General features: G+C 40.0%; 1 protein-coding gene across 3 annotated transcripts in view; it reads left to right on the forward strand.

Moving 5' to 3' along the window:
- Positions 1 to 22,390, forward strand: part of ZNF512 (zinc finger protein 512) — a 31,818-nt gene extending 9,428 nt beyond the window's left edge. The window contains exons 3-14 of one of the 3 annotated variants that reach the window (XM_039238466.1): positions 877 to 1,061; positions 1,501 to 1,596; positions 1,887 to 1,970; positions 2,631 to 2,755; positions 3,293 to 3,379; positions 3,764 to 3,862; positions 4,478 to 4,645; positions 7,812 to 8,006; positions 14,076 to 14,177; positions 15,119 to 15,181; positions 16,332 to 16,430; positions 20,380 to 22,390. In XM_039238466.1, coding sequence (XP_039094397.1) covers positions 877 to 1,061; positions 1,501 to 1,596; positions 1,887 to 1,970; positions 2,631 to 2,755; positions 3,293 to 3,379; positions 3,764 to 3,862; positions 4,478 to 4,645; positions 7,812 to 8,006; positions 14,076 to 14,177; positions 15,119 to 15,181; positions 16,332 to 16,430; positions 20,380 to 20,688 — 1,612 coding nt within the window. In that variant the 3' untranslated portion in view covers positions 20,689 to 22,390. The remainder of the gene's footprint in view (positions 1 to 876; positions 1,062 to 1,500; positions 1,597 to 1,886; positions 1,971 to 2,630; positions 2,756 to 3,292; positions 3,380 to 3,763; positions 3,863 to 4,477; positions 4,646 to 7,811; positions 8,007 to 14,075; positions 14,178 to 15,118; positions 15,182 to 16,331; positions 16,431 to 20,379) is intronic. The other 2 variants (XM_039238467.1, XM_039238468.1) reach the window with 2 other exon arrangements.
- Positions 22,391 to 22,605: the final 215 nt, after the last annotated feature.

Raw genomic sequence — 22,605 nt, forward strand, 5'->3', positions numbered from 1 at the left:
ACTGCTAACTCTTCTCTTCTCCCTTTATTCACTTTTCCTCCATGGGTCATCTTCTGTATAGCATCCGGAGTGATCTTTGTAAACCATAAACCTAACACATGCCTCACACAGATCTTTAGCTGGAAAAGGATGTTGCAGAGGTTCTTGGACCACAGTTTGAGAACTGCTGCTCCTCTGTGCATTATGAGCCTCCTAAAAGATACTTTGTAATTACTCAGTAATCTTTGTTAACCACATCATGACTGGCTTTGGATTTGGGAACTTGGATCCCAGTATATATCGGGCTTCTCTGGCCAGCCTATCTCAGACAAGACAGCACCTTTTCTTTAACCATGGGAACTAAGAATCATGTTGCCTAAATTAAGACAGGACAGCCCTTACACCAGCTTTAGGGAGGAGGCTAAGGGAGAGGGATGATGGATCAGACTAGAGCCCTATAAACTATTCTTTTCCTCCTTTATTCTCAGAGATACTAGTTACTGTCCCTCTGTCAGAGAAATAGAGATGCCTGGTTATAGGTTTGTTGGATCTTCTGAAGGGTCATAGAACACCCTATTACTTTGACTACTTTCATTTCTTTGATCAATCTAGGAAAGAATGCCTACTTGGAGTGCAGAGTGACCATTAATGTGTACTGCTTTCTCTTATATACTTTTCTCTTACATAGTTTTCTCTTATTATACTGCAATGAAGTATAATAATTTATATGTTGCATTTGGTCAACCGTTGTAATTGTTAGATTACAGTCTAAATCCTGTTTTTATTATCAGGCTTCTTAGTTTTTGCATTGGTAACCAACTTATCTTCTAATGATATAAAATAACCAATAGGCACTTTAATCTATTTGTGGTATATATATTTGTGTCATATTAACAGCAGGACCCAGTGCTCCATAAAGGATAATAGTTTCCAGTACACTATCCCTCACGAGGACTCCTTAAGCGGCTCATCGTCTGCTTCTTCATGTGAGCCAGTGAGTGATTTTCCAGCATCCTTCCGAAAATCTACCTACTGGATGAAGATGAGAAGGGTCAAGCCAGCTGCTGCTTCACGTGTTGAAGGTATCAGTATCTCTGCCTTATTTCAAAGACAGCATTCTCGAGTTAACTGCTGTAAATGGTTCTTAAAGTATTATCATATACGTTTCTCACATCTGTGTCACACACTGTTAAGCTTTGCAAACTGTCCTTTTATTTTAGAGTGAAATTCTTTCTCCTCTAGGTTATATGGGTATCAGCCTTTCCTCTTCAAATGATTTGAACATCTTTCCCATTATACCAATTTCATCCACTGTTGAAGTTTAGAGGCATTTACTATTCATAGGGAGCAATTGATCACTTGGGATGGAGAACAGTTAAAAAAATGAAATAGGGAGGTCAAATGAGGTTTTTTCTTTTCTTTCTTTCTTTTTTTTTTTTTTTTGTGATGACGTTTTGAAGGCCTAGATGTTCACTTGTAAGCCATACTGAGGGTTTTGTTTGTTTTTCTGTGGTATTTCAGGGTCAGGTGGAGTGTCAACCAAAGGAAAAAGGAAACCCAGGCAGGAAGAAGATGAAGACTATCGAGAATTTCCTCAGAAGAAGCATAAGCTTTATGGTAAGGGAGTAACTTTGCTAATTCTTTTCCCTTGGGTGCCTCGGCTTTATTTAGAGGTAAAGGGGAGAGAGCTGAGGTTTTGGCCCTTGGAGCACTGCTGAGCCCTTTGTTTTTTTTTTTTTTTTTTTTGGCAAGGAATGGCTTCCATAATGCCTTTTATTTTTCCTGTCATAACTTAAGGGAGATGGTGGTTGAAGGAGTGGGCCGTAGGGCGTAGAAAAGAGGAGGGAATAGGAACAGATCAAGTAGCTAAGGTGATATGTTGGGCTTCAAGTCTCTGTCTTGTGTAGGGAGGAAGCAACGGCCTAAAACTCAACCTAATCCTAAATCCCAGGCTCGTCGTATTCGGAAGGAACCACCAGCATATGCAGCAGGTATGTTTTCTGTTGGAACCTTTGGGGTATCAAGGTGTCTTACTCTGTTTTTTGTTGTTGGTGGTGGTCATGGAATGATGTAGCAAAGAGTTTCTTTAAGGAGGCAGTTATTAAGGCATGGGTTTGGAGGCCAGTTCAGACCCTCCTTTAAGTTTTGGCTCTTAATTCGTTTTCTGGTCTGCCTTCATCTAGTCAACTTCTGCAAGCTTAAGTTACCTTGTCTCTAAATAGGGATAATGAAGGTAGTCAGAATTTTCTTGGAGATTAAATTAAAAACGTTTAAGAATGTCTCAGGCACACAGGAAACAGCAAATTGGCTATTATGTATCTCAGTATCCCATTATTATATGCTACTGCGAAAATGTTGCCCATAGTCGGTTAAACCTCAGTAAAGCTAGAAAAAGAAAATGTTTCCCACTTCTTTAAGCTGATGGGTTTTTGAGTGGTTCTCAGATGGTTTTTGTCATGGAGGATTGAGTAGGAGTCTCAGAAACTCCTCACTGTCTGAAAAAAAATTTCTAGACAATTATATACAGCCAGAGTCTTTTCCCCAGGAAGGGAAAAAACTATTTTATGATACTTTTACTAAATTCCAGGAATATGCTTTCTGTTTTGAGAGAATTCTGCAGATTATGAAGTGTTTCTTTCTCTCCTTTGTAGGCAGTGTGGAGGAACAGTGGTATCTAGAAATCGTGGATAAAGGCAGTGTCTCCTGTCCGACCTGCCAGGCAGTGGGGAGGAAGACCATAGAGGGCTTAAAGAAACATATGGAAACCTGCAAACAGGTTAGAGATTTTGTGGCATTTCGTAAAGGTTATGACCTCTTCCAGTTCCTTGGACAACTGTCGCTGTGTCGGGTGTGCTGATGAACTGTGGAGAAGCTGCAGCATTGTGTTACAGGGAAAACAGAGGCTTTTGTGTCTGACAGACTTGGATTTGAATCTTCACTTAGCTACCTACTAGTTGTGTCATTTAGCTTTTTATGTGTGGACCTCGGTTTTCTCATTTATGTTATAAATTATAAACATAATTTTGTGTAGTCCCTGAGGGGACAAGAAGAAATAATAACATGCTAAGTGCCCACCCCATTACTTGGCAAATATTGACACTGAGTAAATGGTAATTCTTATCCTTTAAAAAATGAGTTATTTTTAGTTCTTTGCCCTTGAGGATGTGACACAGAGGTGGTGGGGTTTGGAGATTCATGGACTGTTGGGTTTGGGAAATAAAGGAGACACAGACGAGAGCATCTGGATAAGACTTTGTTACATTCTGTTTCTCTGTTGAATAGCCTGACACTGAGCAGTATTTCTTCCTTGTAGGAATTGTTTACTTGTCATCATTGTGGGAAACAACTTCGTTCACTGGCGGGGATGAAGTATCACGTGATGGCAAATCATAATAGCTTGGTAAGAGTATCTTCTGTCCTGTATGAGCCTGCATGTGTTTGGAAGTCTTAGATGAGTGCAGATAACCCAGTGGAGGTGGCTAAGGCTTTGGGGCTTTATAACATTTTAGATAGAAGAATGAAACCTTTGCGGTGGGTATTTGTGTGTTTAGGTTAGCCCCAAAGCTTCGTCTCCTGGAAGGTAGAGGCTCTGAGCTCTTATTTGCATTACATTTGCTTCCTTGTCTGTCTAGGAGAAGATGGAAAAAGCCAGGAGTCAGATAACTAAGCTTCATGGGCATCGGCTTAGGTGCTAGTCCAGTCCTTGATTCTCCTATGATACATTTTTTTTCTGTATCTGTCTTTTCCATGAATCATCCGCTTGTTTGCTTCTCTTGCTTTCCAGCCCATTTTGAAGGCCGGAGATGAAATAGACGAACCAAGTGAGAGAGAACGGCTCCGAACGGTTCTGAAGAGACTGGGAAAGCTCAGGTGCATGCGCGAGGTAAGCTCCCAGGGACAGCGTCTCCTTCTGTCTGGAGTCTTGTGTCAGCATCTTTCTGTTCTTTCCTTCCATTTCTCCTTCTCTCTCGTAGACCTAGTTCTGTGTCATCTTACAGTGTAAGAGTGGCTCTTGCTTTTCCAGGTGTTTTGAATTCATTAATAGCTCTTTATTTTCTTTCACTTCTCCACAAACTTACTTTCCCCTCCTTTCTCTTTGTTCAAAGGAGTTTCTTTACCATCCTTCTTTAGTGTGATGAAAAGGATCTTAGTATTCTCTCTGTGAGGAGCTTTGCCATTGCTGGGTGTTTGATACTGGGGTGGAGTCGAGTCACAGACCAGAGAAGAAGCTCTGTGACAGAGGAGACACACAGGTCCAGTTTCCTGAATGCTGACTAAACTGATGGACTGTCACGGTTGGTGGTAGACAGGACAGCCGTTAGGTCAGGCACAAGGGCCAAGGAAGAGTTGTGCCAATGGGAAGTGCTGGAGAGGGTCTAGTGATACCAGAGGATCTATTTATATGCCATGGTGGTTGAGTGCTTTGTGGCTGTTGAGAGATTGAGAAATCATGTCAAAAGATGTAAGATTATAGTTCAGGCCTTTCTCCTGTGTTCAGAGTTGCTCTAGTAGCTTCACCAGCATCATGGGATATCTGTACCATGTCAGAAAATGTGGCAAAGGGGCTGCAGAGCTGGAGGAGATGACCCTGAAATGTCACCACTGTGGAAAGCCATATAAATCGAAGGCTGGACTTGCGTATCATCTGAGGTCAGAGCATGGGCCTGTGAGTACTGATTACTTTCCAGACCCTGTTTGGGGATCTATTTTTTGGGGACTCCTTACCCCGACATCTTCCCATACATCCTCAGTTCCTCATTTGTATCCCCTTATAATCTTTGAATGCTTTTATTTTCCCTTCCTTGTTTTTCCTTGGTTCTCTTATTTCTGCCTTTTGAACATAATTAATTTAGAGAAATCAGAGTTCGGTGTGTAATCTGTGCAGAAGCAAACTCATTATTGTATTTTTAAAGCTTAAGGCATTCTGCTTTAGCTAGAAATTTTGTGGAAATCTCTGTCCAGCTGGTTCTTCCATCCCAATTTTTTTGTCTTGACTTTTTTCCCCTTGTTACATTTCTAGGCTTCCCCTACCTCATTTTTTTAGAGTTCAGTTTCAAGGTATAATTTACATATGATAATTAATATTCACTTTTTTGTTTTTTAATTTTTTATATATATTTTTAGTGTTTATTTTTTGAGAGAGACAGAGTGCGAGTGGGGGAGGGGCAGAGAGAGAGAGGGAGACACAGAATCTGAAGCAGGCTCTAGGCTCTGAGCTGTCAGGACAGGGCCTGATGGGAGGCTTGAACCCACGAAACGTGAGAGCATGACCTGAGCTGAGGTCAGACGTTTAACTGACTGGGCCATCCAGGCACCCCAATATTCACCCTTTTTAGTGTACAGTTATGAGTTTTGACAAATACATAGTCACATAGTCACTACCACAGTCAAGATCTGGAATGATTTGACCACTGATTTATTTTCTGTCCCTATAGTTTTGCTTTTTTCACAATGTCCTATAAATGGAGTCATACAATATATAGCCTTTTGAGTCTGGCTTCTTTCACTTAACATAATACATTTGAGATTCATCCATGTGTTGCATGTATCATTAATTTATTTCTTTTTATTTCTGTCTAGGATTCCATTGTATGGATGTTTCACAGTTTCTTTATCCATTCACCAGTTGAAGAACATTTGGGTTGTTCCCATATTTTGGCAGTTATGAATAAAGCTACTATAAAGATTCACATAAAAGGCTTTTGTGTGAAAATAAATTTAATTTTTCTTGGGTGAATATTTAAGAATGGGATTGCTAGGTCATGTGATAAATGTACATTTAACTTTATAAGAAACTGCCAAACTCTTTTTCAGAGTGGCTGCACCATTTTGCCTTCTCGCTAATAAAATATGAGAATTCCAGTTGCTTTGTATCCTTGTTAGGACTTGCTATTAGTTTCATTTTTTTCTTAGCCCCATTCTATTAGATATGCAGTGGTATTTCACTGAAGTTTAAATTTGCATCTCCCTAGTGATTAATGATATTGACCGTCTTTTCATTTGCTTATTGGCAATGTCAGTTGTCAGTGAAGTGTCCTCTTTAGTGAAGTGGCCATTGAAATCCTTTATTATTGGAGTTTTGTTATCTTTCTATGAAGTTTTGAAAATATTCTGAGTTTTTTATATTTTTTGGACAGAAGTCCTTTATCAGATACACGTTTTGCAAATATTTTCTCCCAGTCTGTAGCTTGTTTTTTCATTTTTTTATAGTGTTTTAAATTTTTTTATAAATTTATTTATCTTGAGAGGGAGAGAGAGCACAGAAGCTGGGGAGGGGAGAGGGAGAGAGAGAATCCCAAGCAGGTTCTGCTCAGTGTGGAGCTTGATGCGGGGCTTGATCTCACAACTGTGAGATCATGACCTGAGCTGATATCAAGAGTCAGATACTCAACCGACTGAGACACCCAGGCACCCCAATAGTGTTTTTCAAAGAGCAGAGCTCTTAAGTTCAATTTATCATTTTTCCTTTTATGGGTAATGTTTTTTTTTTTGTTGTTGTTGTTGTTTCTAAGATCTCTTTGCCCAGCTCAGTTTTCTTTTCTTTTCTTTTTTTAAATGCTTTTATTTAATTTTGAGAGAGACAGAGAGAGAGAGGGAGACACAGAATCTGTAACAGGCTCCAGGCTCTGAGCTGTCAGCTCAAAGAGCCCGATACGGGGCTCGAACTCCTGAACTGCGAGATCACGAACTGAGCCAAAGTCAGACGCTTAACCAACTGAGGCACCCAGGCACACCCCCCCAACCCAGTTTTCTATTGGTGCTATAAAAAATCACAAGGGGCGCCTGTGTTGCTCAGTCAGTTGAATGATTTTGGCTCAGGTCATGATCTCACGGTTCTTGGGTTCTATCCCTGCGTCTGAGCTGTCAGCCCAGAGCTTGGAGCCTGCTTTGGATTCTGTGTCTCCCTCTCTCTCTGCCCCTTCCCCACTCACACTCTGTCTCTCAAAAATAAAGTAAAACGTTAAAAAAATCACAAAATTAATGGCCTAAACAACTGCTGTATTAGCTCAGTGTATTAGGCCTGAAGTCCAGGTATAGCAACAGCTCAGCTGGCTCCCCTGTGTAGAACCTCACCAGGCTGGCATCAAAGTGCCAGTAGGACTATTCCTTTTTGGAGGCTCAAGGGGAGAATCCATTTTGAGGCTCGTTAAAATTAAGACTTGAGTTCTATGCAGTTAGTTGTGGGCCCTCATTTCCTTGCTTGCTGTAGGCCAGGAGTTGTTCTCAGGTTCTGAAGGCCAGCTACGTTCCCTGGCTCGTGGTCCCTTCCTCTTCAAGTCAGCAGCAGTATTGAGTCTCTCATGCTCTGAATCTCTCCTGCCTTTTCTTCTGTCACACCTCTCTTCCTTACAGTCAACTGATTCTGGACTTTAGTTAGATCTACGAAGTACCTTCATATCCACACATGGATTAGTGTTTGAATAACTGATGACTGTAGCCTCACCACGGTGACACATCAAAAAACCATCACATCCAGGATTACAAAAATTATCTCCCTTCGTTCTCCTAGAAGTTTAGTAGTTAAATGGGTTACATTCAATTCATTTTGAGTTAATTTTTGTATGTAGTATGAGATAGGGATGGGTTGAGGTTCATGTCTTTGTACGTGGCTATGTCTTGACCTTTAACTACTTATTAAACCAGAACAGATTTTACCCTAAGAAGTGTTTTATACCAGCAAAATACGTATTAAGGTGGTGGAGCTTTATGCTAGTGGTTAGCAAGCTAGTGAATAGCTTTTGATACTTAGAGCAGGAAGGATAGCTCTTAATCATTGGCTTTGGTGGAAGCCATGTCTCAGGCCTGTGTTTTGCTATGTCTCATTCTTGCAGATCTCATTCTTTCCAGAGTCAGGACAGCCAGAGTGCTTAAAGGAGATGAGCCTGGAGCCAAAGAGTGGGGGTCGAGTTCAGAGGCGTTCTGCCAAGATAGCTGTGTACCACCTGCAGGAACTGGCTTCTGCTGAACTGGCCAAGGAATGGCCTAAGAGGAAGGTGCTTCAGGATTTGGTACCTGACGATCGGAAGGTAAAGTAGAATCTTGTGTTAATGTTGAACCATGTCTGATGTTGTGCTTACTACATATAGAAAAGTAAATGGACTTGAGTACATGATAAACAGTATTTTGCTTCTTACTCCTCAGAAATGGAGTATGTCTGATCCAGCTTGAGTGTTTGGATTCATGTGGGTCCTAGAGAGACAGTCTGTTTTCAGAAGTTCCTTAAGGAAGCCTCTTAATTTTGAACTGCTTCTGGAGGGAACCTGAACTTCCAGATTAGTCTTTTTTATTAGTCTTTGTGTTTCCACTTTCTTAGTTTGTATGTAGTAGTTTATATTTAGTTTAGATAAATGCTTTCAGTTTGTTTTTCTAGCAACAGAACTCTTTTCCCCACCCACTCTTTTTTTCCAAATGAAAATTTATATAAAACAGTATGTAGAGTAACTTAAAATGGAGTCACTATGGCACCTAGGTGGCTCAGCCGGTTGTGTCTGACTTTGGCTTGGGTCATGATCTCACAGTCTGTGAGTTTGAGCCCCATATTGGGCTCTGTGCTGACAGCATAGAGCCTGGAGCCTGTTTCAGATTCTGTGTCTCTCCTCCTCTCTCTGCCCCTCTCCTGCTCATGCTCTGTCTCTCTCTCAAAAATAAACATTAAAAAAAATAAAAATGGAGTTGCTCTGCATTAACTAGAGGTAGTACTTGGCCTTCTTGATACTTCCATGGCCCCAAGTGTACTTTTGAGGGTTACAGAACCCAGCTTGGAAGGCTTTGGCTTAAAATAGATCATAGACCAAAGGAACGTTATTTGGCCAAGAGGAGACAAGGAGTATATGACTATAGGGTGTCATGGGAAGGGCTTTGGAAGATATACAAATAAGGACGAAGGTTAGAGCTAAGGACCTATTACTGGTATCAAGAAGCATAGATTAGATTTGGCCTAGGGCTCTGACTCATGAGGAGAATGTCATATACTGTAAGAAAATATCAATTCCTAGAAGTTGATACCTTTTATTTGGTAAACATCAGCCCTCCTGGTGTCCAAGGAGTTGGACCCTGTTCTTGAATATCAGAGCATCCTTTTTTGGTTCATAGTCACTGCTACTTTTTTCCTGTCACAAACTCAAGTACATGGTTATCTAAATTCAGTTTAAATGTGAATTTTGTACAGTGACATGTATCTTATGATATGTAGTCCATTTGCTTTCACTGTGCATGTTCTGTGGCAGGGATTTTGACATAAATATTTGTTAGCTGATTGATAAGGTTTGATAGTCTTATCTAGTAGATATTTTCCTAAAATCATCAGTTTTATAGTTTGATGCTGTCTGTGTATGTGAAAGCTATTATTATTTTGCTTTTTTTAAACTAAAATTTTAATTTGAATAGAAAATTTATTCTTGTTGTTCAAAAGTCAAAATGATAATAAACATTGAGATATCTCACTCTCACCCCATCCTTGTGCTAGCCTGTTTCCATGGTAACCATTCTTACTGGTTTCTCGTGTGTCCTTCCAGTGTTTCTTAATGCAAACACAAGCAATATGGTCTAGGAAAAACTCTTGTGTTTTCTTTTGCTCTCATACTAGTACACACTTAACAACACTTCTGACACAGATGTGTGGAGTTTTTCCCCACACAGACTAATTTTCTAACACCACCTGCGTGTCCTACAATTTAATTCAGTACTGACACTGTCTACCTGGAGTTAGTGTCAGGTCCGACAAGGTGAGGGCTCAGCCTCACAGGACTGCTCCAGTTTCAGGTGCCTGTCACAAGCCTTCCAGGTTGTCGTCTGTATATCTGACTGATTGGGCTATAAATTGGGGTTCCCATGACCCCCTCCTTGGTTTTGGTAATTTGCTAGCATGGCTCACAGAACTCAGGGCAACATGTTTACTGGTTTGTTGTAAGGATATAATAAAACTTGGAAATGAACAACCAGATGACGAGTTACATAGAGCGAGGGCTGGAAGAGTCTCCAGCACAGAAGCTTCTATCCCTGTGGAGTTAGAGGCGCATCACCCTCTTGGCACATATATATGCTCTCTGAACCCCATAATTTTGGGATTTTTATAGAGCCTTCATCACAGAGGCATGATTGATTAACTCTATTTCTAGCCCCTTTTACTCTCTAGAGAATGGGGAATAGGTCTGAAAGTTCTAAGCTGCTAATCAAGGCTTGGTTTTTCTGGTGACTAGTCCACCCAGGAGCGTACCAAGAATTACCTCAACAGAACAAAAAAGACTCCTATCACCCAGGAAATTTCAAGGGACTTATGAACTCTGTACCAAATACTGGTATTACTCAGAAATTTAGGAGTTTTAGGAACTCTCTGACAGGAACCAGGGTCAAAGACAGTATTAGCAGGAACTGAGGGCAGAGACCAATAAATATTTTTTATTATTTCACGAATATATATTTCTTTTTAAAAAAATGTTTCCATTTGTTTTGAGAGAGAGAGCACACAAAGCAGAGGAAGGGCAGAGAGGGGGAGAGACAGAATCCGAGATAGGGCTCGAACTCATGAATTGTGAGCCCATGACCCAAGCTGAAATCAAGAGTCAGAAACTTAACTGACTGAGCCACCAAGGCGCCCCCCTGTATTCCTTTTTCAAAATTCTTTTTATTTTGAAATAATTTTAGACTTACAGAGCCATTGCAAACAGAGTTCCCATATGCTCTTTACTTGGCTTCCCCTAATGCCAACATCTTACATAACCAATAACATAGGATCCCATCAAGATCTCATATTTAATTCTCTTTACTGTGTCTCCTTAGTCTCCTCTCATCTGTTATAATTCTTCTGTCTTTTTTGATCTTTTGTGCTCTTGACACTTTTGAAGAGGACAGGCTGGTTATTTTGTAGAATATCCCTAATACAAATTTGTCTAGTGTTTTCTCAAGATTAAATTGAAGGTTCATGTTTTTGTGAAGAATACCATTGAAGCAGTGTTCATCCTTCTCAGCGTACCATATTAGGATGTATATGATGGTGATGTGTCTTTCTACTGATGATAACTTTGATCACTTGATTAGGGTGTATTGTCCAGTTTTCTTCAAGGCAAAATTACAGTTTTCCCCTTTGTAATTAGTGAATATTTTGTTGGGAGATTGACACTGTGCAGCTACGCTGTGTCCTACGTACTTCTGCCCATTTACTGTAGCATCCATCACTGATTCTTGCCTGCATCGGTTATTATTATGGTTGTTTGCCTAATGATGGTTTGTGTTTCCATGATTTCTTCCATAAATTATTACTTGGAATTCTACTGTGAGAAAAAAATGTCCTTTTTTTCTATTAACCTATTTATACCAATATGGACACATGGGTATTTTACTGTAGGATTATAATCCATTGCTATTCGTATTCATTTTGTGGCTCAAATTTTTCCAGATTTGGCCACCAAGAGCTCTTTGAAGTGGGCACCTATGTCTTTTTGACATGCCTCTGTCATTTTTTTGAGTACTTTTTTACTCTTTGACACCATAATATGCTGTAGTCATGTATTCCCTTCCCCAGCCCTGGAATCAACCATTTCTCTAAAGAATGCTGGTTTCTTTTATTAGAGAATATGTTTAAAAACCAAGATTTGAATGCTGGGTAAACTCATTCCTGCTGGGATGTCATTGCTTTCGGCCCTCTTGGTGGATAGAGCTAGGATATATATGTATGTATATTCATAGATGAATAAACATTCTGTGTTCTTTTCTGTGTCTGTTTGTATACATATTTAAAGCCATGATACCTTCAGTTCCGATCCAACACCACAATTTCATTCTTGCTTTCCTCTGTGCTTATTTGTAATTCCTTTCTCCAACAGTAAGAAAACCCAGGTCTCATTGTCTGTAATATATTTACTTATTTGTTTAATCCTAGTATAACATAGTTTCACAGTTGTTGATCCATACCCCTGTAAAAACAGCTTTATTAGCTATAGAACAGTATTTGCAAATAGTTCTTTTCATCTTTAGCCTTACAGTATAGTCAAAATATTATTTTTTTTAAGTTTATTTATTTATTTTGAGAGAGAGTGAGTGAGGGAGTAGGGGAGGGGCAGAGAGAGAGGGAGAAAGAGAGAATCCCAAGCAGGCTCTGCACTAACGTGGACCATGAGATCATGACCTGAGCCAAAGTTGGATGCTCAACCGACCAAGCTACCCAGGTGCCCCTCAAAGTATTATTTTACAGTTATTTAGATTGGCTTTCTCCCTCACTCCCTTCATTATGTTTCTCATTTTTAATCCTTAGGTTCATGTGTTACTATTTTTACATTTTGAATCCCCCCTATATCCTGTTTAATTGAAACTAGTCATGTATCTTGGGGGGGGTTGTGAAACAGTACCAAAGGTATTCTTAGAGAGTGGTCACTGCCCTCTTCCCAGCTTTCCCATTCCTAGTGCCCTTTTATTTCCTATTCCCACCCTGCTCCCTGCAAAGATAACCACACTCAGTTTCTGGTTTATACTCCCTGTAGTTTTATGGGGTGGAGGATCATATACATGCGTATTTTCCCTGTCTTTTTTTTTTTTTTTTCTTACATAGAACCTTTTTTGTAATTTGCTTTATTTAATTTAAAAGTGTATCCTGGAAATCACTCCATATGTGTTCATAGAGATTATCCTCATTTCTTTTTTATAGCTGTGTAATTATGATAGTTTATTATATGAATATAATAGTTTATGTAAATTTTCTTCTATCACTATAAAAGGATTTTAGATGGACCCATATATGCTAGCTGCAGAGGAGAGGAGTTGCTTATAAATAAAGCCAGCTCTGTGCTCTGATTCCTCTTAGAGATTTGACAGAGTTTCTTTAGGTTGCCTTCCTTATTTCCCCTTAACCTCTGTGGGTTTTGGTTCTGTTTTTCTGTCTTAGAGCATCAGCTTCTTTTCAGAGACTTCCATTTTCCAAGCAGGAGGATTTTCCAAGCTATATTTCACTGGAAATATAGCTACTACTTGTGGTGGACTTTGTAAGAACTGATTCTACAGGTGCTTGCTGTCTCTCTTCTGAAAACTACAGTAGTTGTAAGAACAGACAACTTAGGGGCACCCGGCTGGCTCAGTTGGTGGAGCACGTGACTCTGGATCTTGGGGTTGTGAGTTTGAGCCCCACATTGGGTGTACAAAGTACTTAAATAAATAAATCTAAAGAAGAGAGAGAGAGAGAGAGAGACTAACTTGGGTCAGAGCATGTGAAGGCAAGTGTGAGGAATAATTTTGCTTAGGCAGTGTAAGTAAAGATCATGTGTTCCATCCCTGAGTTCTCTCACATCTTCGTTTTAGGTTGAACCTTAAGTTCTTTGTTTGAATTTTTAAAAATGTTCATTTATTTTTGAGAGAGAGAGAGACAGAGCGTGAGCAGGGGAGGGGCAGACAGGGAGAGAGACACAGAATCTGAAGCAGGCTTCAGGCCCTGAGCTGTCAGCACAGAGCACAATATGGGGCTTGAACTCACAAACCACAAGATCATGACCTGAGCCAAAGTCGGATGCTCAATTGACTGAGCCACCCAGGTGCCCCTGAATTTTTTAAATACCAAAAATTAACATGACACCTTTGAAGAAAAAGGACAAATGCAAATAGGCAGGGAAAAAACATTAAAGTCACTCAGAATTCTACCACCCAGAGACGACTACTGTTATATCATTTTGATGTATAGCCTTCTAGCTTTTTCCCCATTTATGTGTATTTCTGTTGCCTATGTTATATGTGTGTGTATATGTACCATATGTCTGAGTATACATGTATTTTACAGTACATATTTGTATTTTTGTCTTTTTGTAATCAGTATTTTAACTGTGTAAATGCTCTGTCACTAGCTTTTTAAAACTGTAGATGAAGTGCTGTATCTGAAAGTCTCCTGCCCTCTGTTAAAAATCAAAACTATTCTAAGATTAAAAAATAGACAGTTATACTTACCAGTTACAGATAAATTTGTACTTAAAGGTTCTTACATACTACAATATTTTTTGCACATGAAAATATGTTTGTCAGACTCCAGAATTACATAACCTAAAGAGTTGGGTGTGGAACTTTTGGGGTATTTTGGTTGGAAGTTGGATTCCTCCAATAAAATATTTCTTGTCTTGTAGTTAAAATATACTCGCCCTGGGCTCCCTACCTTCAGCCAGGAAGTACTACACAAATGGAAGTCAGATATCAAGAAATATCATCGCATTCAGTGCCCTAACCAGGTGGTTCTTTCTCATTCATTTATTCAGTAAATGTTTATCAAGTTTATCAAACTACTGTCTCAGTTACTGATTCCTTCATGACGAAGATCTGAACCTTAGTGGCTTAAAACATCAGTTGTTTTATTTGTTCAGAGTTCTGTAAATCAGGAATTCTGTTGGGGCTCAGAGAGCATTCTTCTGCTGTACATGGCATCAGCTGGGATCGCTCATGGGTTGTATCCAGCTGCAAGCTCACATGGGACCTGGATGTCCAAGATGGCTTCTGTGCAGCTAATTGAGCTGGGAACTTGGCTCTCCACATGGCCTCTCTGCCATGAGGTTGTAATGGGTTACCTGCAGGGTACATGGCAACTGACTTCTTAGAGTGTTCCAATAACACAAAGATGAAAGCTGCAGATCTCTCAGGCCAGCTTCAGAATTTGTTCAGCAATATTTCCATGGCATTCTATTGGTCAGAGGAATCACAGGGTTAACTCAGATTCAAAGGGAAGGTGAGAATAGACTCCACTTCTTACAGGGAAGAGTGGCAGAGAATTTTCATTATTTCTGTAATCTACCACAACTGTATATGCAGTACTTTGGGAAGGAGGAAATCTACCAGAAATAGGAGACATATTTGTACTGAAGAAGGCAGATTTAAACAAAAAAACTGAGCATGCAATTTTCTGTTTCTCTAAGAGTCAGAGAAAAAGTATCAAGGAAGGGAATATCTTAAGCTTTTCTGAACAGCTTCTCCACCCTTTTTTTTTTTTTTAAACCTTTCTGTGGTTTTCCTTTTTACTTTTGTGGCTTGTGTGTGAATTTTTTTCTGTTTGGTTTGTAGTGCAATTTATTGGGCTTCTTCCTCTAACTGTAGGGTTGGTCAGTGTGAATGGCCAGATTGCTAAGAGAAGGATATGGTTTGGTATAGTCTTCACATTATTTCTTCTTCTCTTTTTCAGGGTTGTGAGGCTGTCTACAGTAGTGTATCAGGCCTTAAGGCTCACCTGGGCTCTTGTACCTTGGTTTGTAACTTTTTGAATGCTTTATCTTAATGTGACCTCTAAAATAAAAGTCTGCCATGGAAGAGAACTCACTTTAGATGAACGGCTAGTCACCCTGTTTGCTGTTACGTTCAGAGGCTTTGTTTAGTCTTTTATGTCCTAAAGATTCTTGATCTGATATTGGATAGGATGCCAGCATATGACCAAGACACAGAAAAAGCCAATATAGCCTTAAGTCTTATCAATTGAAAAAGTTGGAGAAAAATATTAGTAGTTTTGAGTCTTTATCAGGGATTTAACTTCTACTTTGAGCCTCTCTTGCCCTGGGCCTGCCCTGTGTTATTGGGCCTTATACTTTCTAGAATTAATTTACATATGCTTGTCTGGATCGATGAAGATCCTCTAATCAGATCTGAATTATAGCCTCTGGGGATGGGAAGTAGACTCCATCCCGGGGTGACAGGCAAACAGCCATTCACCTCACTGAATCTTTTCTGTGTTGGCCCAGGTACCCTACAACTCACAGGCATGGGGACGGCTGCCATTTTTAATTCCATTCAGAAATATGTCCTCACACAAAATGAGCACCATGGACACTCAGAGCCTTAGGAAGGGAGAGAAAGCTCAGTTCAAGGCAGCAAGGGAGTGTAGACATCCAAACCAGATCTGTCCACAAATGCTTAGGAGTTTGTCATCATGATCTTAGTTTCTGAGTCATTAAACCAGGCGTTATGGATGATACACCTCCACTTCTGGATTTCCCAGGCACTCTTTGGAGCAGTGGAGTATAGTGGGAAGAATTACACATTGGTGCCTTTGGTGAACTTCAAGAGTCTGATCATTTGGGAAGAGGAACCAGGAGAATCTGGAAGTGAAGTGACAGAAACAAGGGAAGATAGAAAAGTGTGATGAGTTATATAATAAAAGTAGGCATACTTTAGATTGTGTTGAGGGGGTTGGGGTATTACATATAGAATTATATTAGGATAGATTTCCAGTGGTGATAGTTTGCCTAAATCTGGCTTCCCCAAATATATTGCTGTATTGGTTTTTCTTCCTTCTTCCTTTTGCTGAAGTAAAATCCCCTCTTCTCTATCGATCCCCACACACGGTCCAGGTATGTGTTCCTGAATTTACCAGTAATTCCCTTTTCTTTCTCTCTTGAAAACAGGGCAACTTTGTGGCTGGAAAATACAAGTGTCTTCTGTGTCAAAAAGAATTTGTGTCAGAGAGTGGTGTCAAGTATCACATCAACTCTGTCCATGCTGAGGTGAGGCCCCTGCTTTCCCATCATGTTTTTGTAATCCTGTGGAACCCATACACGTACCGCTAGAAAGGTGGAGTTTGTGTGTTGTTATGGGCTATGACTGCCAAGGAAAGTAACTTCAAAGCGGTTACCGGAGACACGGAGTTAAAATACTTTGTAAAATTAGATGCATAATTGTATTTTTCTATGAAAGCATTTGCAGTCAGTATAAGTCTGAGCATCCCTGAGCTCTTCTGATTCTTTTAAATTCGGTTAAAATCAGGCATGTGGGCACCAGGCTGAGTTTCCACCTTTGGAATTCTTGTTTCCTAGCAATCTCTATACTTCTGTTTTCTAGTACTTTAATTAATGTCATTGGGCAACCTGTTTTTAAGGTTGTTTAAAATACTGCAAAGAAACAACTGTGAAGGACATTAGTGAGACAGCTGGAGTCATTGGACTATGACTCTATTAAATAATCGTACTGAGTCAATGTTAATGTTCCCAAGTGTGATCATTGTATTGTAGTTTTGCAGGGGAATGCCCTGTTCTTAGGCAGATATATGCTGTGGTTTTTAGGAATGAAATATGTCTGAAAATAAATTGCAAATGGAAGAAGGAAGAAAGAAAGGGAAGAGAGGTTAACGATGGTAAATCTAGGATTCATTGAACTTTTATAACTTTTCTGAAGGTTTGTACGTTTTGAAAATTGAAAAATAAATTGTTTAAAAATGCTTTAAAGTTTAGGGGCACCTAGGTGGCTCAGTTGATTGAGCATCCGACTTCAGCTTGGGTCATGATCTCACAGTCTGTGAGTTTGAGCCCCACGTTGGGCTCTGGGCTGACAGCTTAGAGCCTGGAGCCTGCTTCAGATTCTTTGTCTCTCCCTCTCTCTCTGCCCCTCTCCTGCTCATGCTCTGTCTCTCTCTCTCAAAAATAAACATTTTTAAAAAAAATTTAAAAAATGCTTTAAAGTTCAGAAAGTCAAGGCTTTTCTCTTAGGGAAAGTTTTTAGTAATCTAGGTAAGTAGAGACGTTGTCTCCTGTGTAATTAAATACCTGTATTGCAAAACCTAAAGGAGTAAAGTGTGCATTCTCTCGGAATATCTGACCGCAGAAACTGTTGTTGCCTGATAAGGAAAAATAGCAAGCACCTTCAGCTGTTCTCTGCCCTCACATTTAATATTTCTTAACAATGTGGGCTATAGTTAGTGTCATCAAATGTGGTTCTTGTTGTTTTACCAGTTTAAGCTTTGGGAGGCCCTTTCCATATCTGAGCTTTCTTCTGGAATGCAGTCCTATCTTCTTTACAATAATAGTGTACCTTTTTATGTTTCAGGAAGTACTTAAAAGATAATTATCTCAGGGTGCCTGGGTGGCTCAGTTGGTTAAGTACCTGATTCTTGATTTCACCTCAGGTCTTGATCTCATGGTTTGTGGGATTGAGCCTCGCGTCAGGTTCTGTGCTGACAGCTCAGAGCCTGGAGCCTGCTTCGGATTCTGTGTCTCCTTGCTCTCTCCCCCTCCCCCACTTGTGCACTTGCTCGCTCTCTTTCTCTCTCAAAAATAAACATTAAAAAAAAGATAATTATCTGCTGACAAAATCTGCCTTTATGTAGTTAACCTGTTTTCTCCAGATTCTTCTTAAAAGTTGGAACCAACAAACTTCACTTAGTTTGGGGCTTGTTCTCTGAGCATTTGTTCAATGAGTTGTTCCTGTGTTTATGAATTCACTGTGGTGGTAAAACATTTTTATTTTGTCCCTTCCTTTCTGCCTCACATGTTCTTACACTACTTATTTTTAAAACAGGAATTTTCACATACGTGAAAATGGACAGAATAGTATAATAAATAGCTTTAACAGATTGGCCAACAAGTTTATGGCCAATCTTGTTTTCATTTATAACCACACCTACTTCTCTTGTTCCTTATAGACTTACTTTTTTTGGGGGGGTTATTTATTTTCAGACTGTGCATGCATGTGTGCACAAGCAGGGGAGGGGCAGAGAGAGAGAGAGAGGGAGAGAGAGAGAGCAAGCCAAACAGGCTCCATACTGTCAGCACAGAGCCTGATCCCACCATCCTTGAGATCATGACCTGAGCCAGAATCAATTGTCAAGTGCTTAACTGACTGTGCCACCCAGGTACCCCTTAAAGGCTTATTTTGAACAAATGTCACATACCATGTCAACTCTCACTGCTTCTTTCATTGTGTCTAAAATATAGGGGCTTTAAAAAATATATTACCGCAACCATCATTACACCTAAAGAAATTAGCAATTATTTTTTAATATCATTATATATCTAGTTATTATTTAAATTATTTAAATTTTCCTGATTGCCTCATAATTTCTTTTTCAGAGTTGACTTGTTGAAATCAGGAGCAAAAAAAAAAAAAAAAGTTCCATATACTGTATGTTTTAATCTAGAGTGCTATCCAGTAGAAATGTAATGTGAGTCATGTATGGAATTTAAAATTTTCTAGTAACGACATTTGAAAGTATAAAGAAAAACAGGTGCTGTTAATGTTGATTATTTTATTTAATCCAGTATATCTAAAATATTATTATTATTATTTTTAAATGTTTTATTTATTTCTAGGAGAGAGAGAGAGAGAGAGAGACAGCGTGAGCAGGGGAGGGTCAGAAAGAGAGGGAGTCACAGACTGAAACAGGCTCCAGGCTCTGAGCTGGCAGTCAGCACAGAGCCAGAAGCGGGGCTCAAACCCACGAACCGCAAGATCATGACCTAAGAGAAAGTCGGACGCTTAACCGACTAAGCCACCCAGGCGCCCCTAAAATATTATTTTTTGAACATGTAGTCAGTAAAAAATTATTGAGATACTTTACATTTTTTCATACTAAGTCTTTGAAATTTAATGTATATTTGTTATATATTGAAAGCATATCTCAATTTGGATTAGTCATTTTTCAAGAGCTTATTAGATACACGTGGCTACTGACTATCTCATTGGACAATGCAGGTCTAGAAGTTTCCCCTTTCTTTCCCCCCATCCCAATGTTATTTGTTGAAGAAATGGGGTCATTTGTCACATATGTTTATGCACATTTTGGATTTTGGTGATTACATTCCTGTGGTGGTGGTCCTCTAGCTGAGTATTTCCAATAAATTGGTTGTTAGACCAGATCAGATCACTTGATTTATTTATTTATTATTTATGTTTTATTTATTTCTGAGAGAGAGAGAGAGAGAGAGACAGCGTGAGCAGGGGAGGGTCGGAGAGAGAGGGAGACACAGAAGCTGAAACAGCTCCAGGCTCTGAGCTAGCTGTCAGCACAGAGCCTGATGCAGGGCTCGAACCCACGAACTATGAGATCATGACCTGGGCTGAAGTTGGACGCCTAACTAACTGAGCCACCCAGGCACCCCCAGATACTTGATTTAGACTGAAGTCTTCTTTCTTTCTCTCTTGCTTGCTTGCTTTCTTTCTTTCTTTTCTTTTTTTTTTTTTTTTTTTTTTTGTGTAAGAACATTTCATAATTGGATTCCATGTTCCTTAACTCTTAAGTTTTTAAACTGAGTCTTAGAGAAGTTAAGTAATTTCCCTATGGTCACAGAGACAGAAAAAGAGTTGGGAATTGCATCCAGCCAGCCTGGCTGCAAATACTATCATAAAAATCATGAAATAAAAATCTCCTATGACCCAATGCTTTATATCTCATGGGGGTTTTACCAAGGAGAGAGATGGGTGGGATGATGCTAGGTGATCAGACTTCGTGGATCACTTATTGAAGTACCCCAAATCATGTCTTACATAATTAATGCTTCTAACAACTGCTCATGATGAATGTCTCCAGTTTCAAGTCCAGAATTCAAAGCTATGTTTCCCTGTTTCTTCCTTTCTGTGTTCTGCCCTAACCATGCCTTTTAGAGATTCTTCCCACACCCATTCTTTATGTTCTCTACTGTGTATTGACTGGATGATGTTTCCATTTTCCATTTGCCTCTGTAGGACTGGTTCGTTGTAAACCCAACCACAACCAAAAGCTTTGAAAAGCTAATGAAGATAAAGCAGCGGCAGCAAGAAGAAGAAAAGCGGAGGCAGCAGCACAGGAGCAGAAGGTCACTGCGAAGGCTGCAGCAGTCTGGCATCGAGCTTCCTGAGACAGAGCTGAGTCTTAGAGTAGGGAAGGATCAGAGGAGGAGTAACGAGGAATTGCTAGTGTCGACCTCCTGTAAGGAACCGGAGCAGGAGCCAGTGCCAGCACAGTTCCAGAAAGTAAAGGCCGCAAAGACTAATCATAAACGAGGAAGGAAGTAGGCAGGCAGTGTGAAAGCTCCTAAGAGAGCAGACGTGATGCCGTTGTCATGGGGCCTGTGCTGGGAGGACTGAGTCACGGGGCCTGAGTGAGGAGGAATGCACTCTCTCAGCTCTTTGCGTAAGGCTGTGACTTTCTCAGCTCCTTCCTCCTGTGTAAATTTCACTGTTCTCCCTATTTATTCACTTTGACTCACCCCCACCCTCACCCCCTTTTTGGTAGGTTTTCCTACTATTCCTCATTGGAGTCCTCTTGTTTTTCTCTGATCTTGCCCAAAGAGTTCCCTCTTAAGGCCAACTGTGGGCCCCTCTTGCCCTGTACAAAACTGAGAAATCTGTTTGGTTGTCCTTTTCCTTCTGGGGCTGTAGAATGTTCTTGGAAGCTCCATTGATTTAGTAGTCATTCCACCATCTCGCTTATAAAACAATTCCAAATTAATTTTTTAAAACCATACTGATTAATCATTCTGTATTTGTGATATAACAATCCTAGAAGCTAGAACTGTTGTCACTCATGTAATAAGCTTATCTTGTTGTCTTGGGAAGCAGATTTTATGGAGGCTGTTTGTTCTCTCAATATGGTTTTAGGGTTGGAAGTAAGCAAATGGATGTAGGATGAAAAAGCTAGAACCTCACTACACTGATTTTACTGGGAAATGTTTTGTTTATCCCATGTAGCAGAGACTGACTAGACCCACAGGCATGAAAAGCAGCCCAGACTTTAAAATGTTGCAAACATTAAAATGATTGGAAAGAAGGAAGTAGAAGAAGCAATAAATACTGCCTCATCTTTCCCGGGGCTTGAGGCCTCATCGGTTGCTATGATCAGTGCCCTCCTAAAGCTTGTTTTCTCCCCCAGTTTTAAGGATTGAGAAATACCACATTGCACTTGATGTTTTGACACCGAATCCTAGTGTTCCTGGTGATGCCACTAAGATTGGTAGCCCAGCTACACACTCCTTCTCCCCTGACTTGACCTTACCTGTTAGTCTATGCCGTGCTAAGTCTTTATTCTCCCTTTAGCCATCCTCTGTCTCTTGGAATTTTCTGAGAATATTGTCCTCTATCCTCTTTTATATGTGGAGTTCTATCCTCTTTGTATCTTGAGACTTTGTCACCAGATGTAGATATTTATCTGGAGTTGGAAAGAAAAATTCCTTTTCTGTACCTCATGCCAGCTGCTAATGTCTAGTGGGCTACTTCTCTTTGAGGCTGGCTTTCTCTGGAACATTGTTTAGAGCAGCTCTGTTGTTGTGTTTCCAGATTCTCTTCCCCTTTTCCGTAAATATTGGTCTTATATATTCTTGCCAATTTTTGTGGCATATGCCACATGAAAAGCAAGGGCCCTTAACCCCGATATGGATAAATACTACCTTTTCAAATTCTGAAAGGCTGTTACTACTGTTTAACTCTGTATTCTGTGCTGCTCCACATAGCTTTAAAATGTGGGCTTTTGTGAAGACCACTTTCGAACAAGGGAGCAATGAAACCAGATTTGGATACTGCCAGAATAGATAGTTGTAAAACAAGTGAAGGACATGGTAATGTCCACTCTACATTTTCATTGGCAGTTGCACTCTTAAAACCGTTTCGGTAGATGAGGATTGTCAGGGAGGAGAAATGAAGAAGCTATATTAATTTCTGGTGAGTAAGACTTGGGGAATGTTGGGCAATGACAAAAGAAATAAATGACTGTCGGTTAGAATGATGTTTCCGGTTCATTGACTCCAACCTACTTGACTCCTTGCTGACACAGTGTATGGGGGTAAGATGACGGCTGGACATGGGAGTGGGTTTGAAATAAGTTCCAAATTCAGTGTCTTGGTAGTTCTTTAGCTCCTGAAGTCTGCTGGCTAATGAGTAAATTTTGAGATCAAAGTGAATTAGTATAGGAAACTTATCCAGTCTCATCCAGGGCCC

Source organism: Hyaena hyaena, unplaced genomic scaffold (genome assembly GCF_003009895.1).
Source record: "Hyaena hyaena isolate Hyena2069 unplaced genomic scaffold, ASM300989v1 scaffold_140, whole genome shotgun sequence".
NCBI lineage: Eukaryota > Metazoa > Chordata > Mammalia > Carnivora > Hyaenidae > Hyaena > Hyaena hyaena.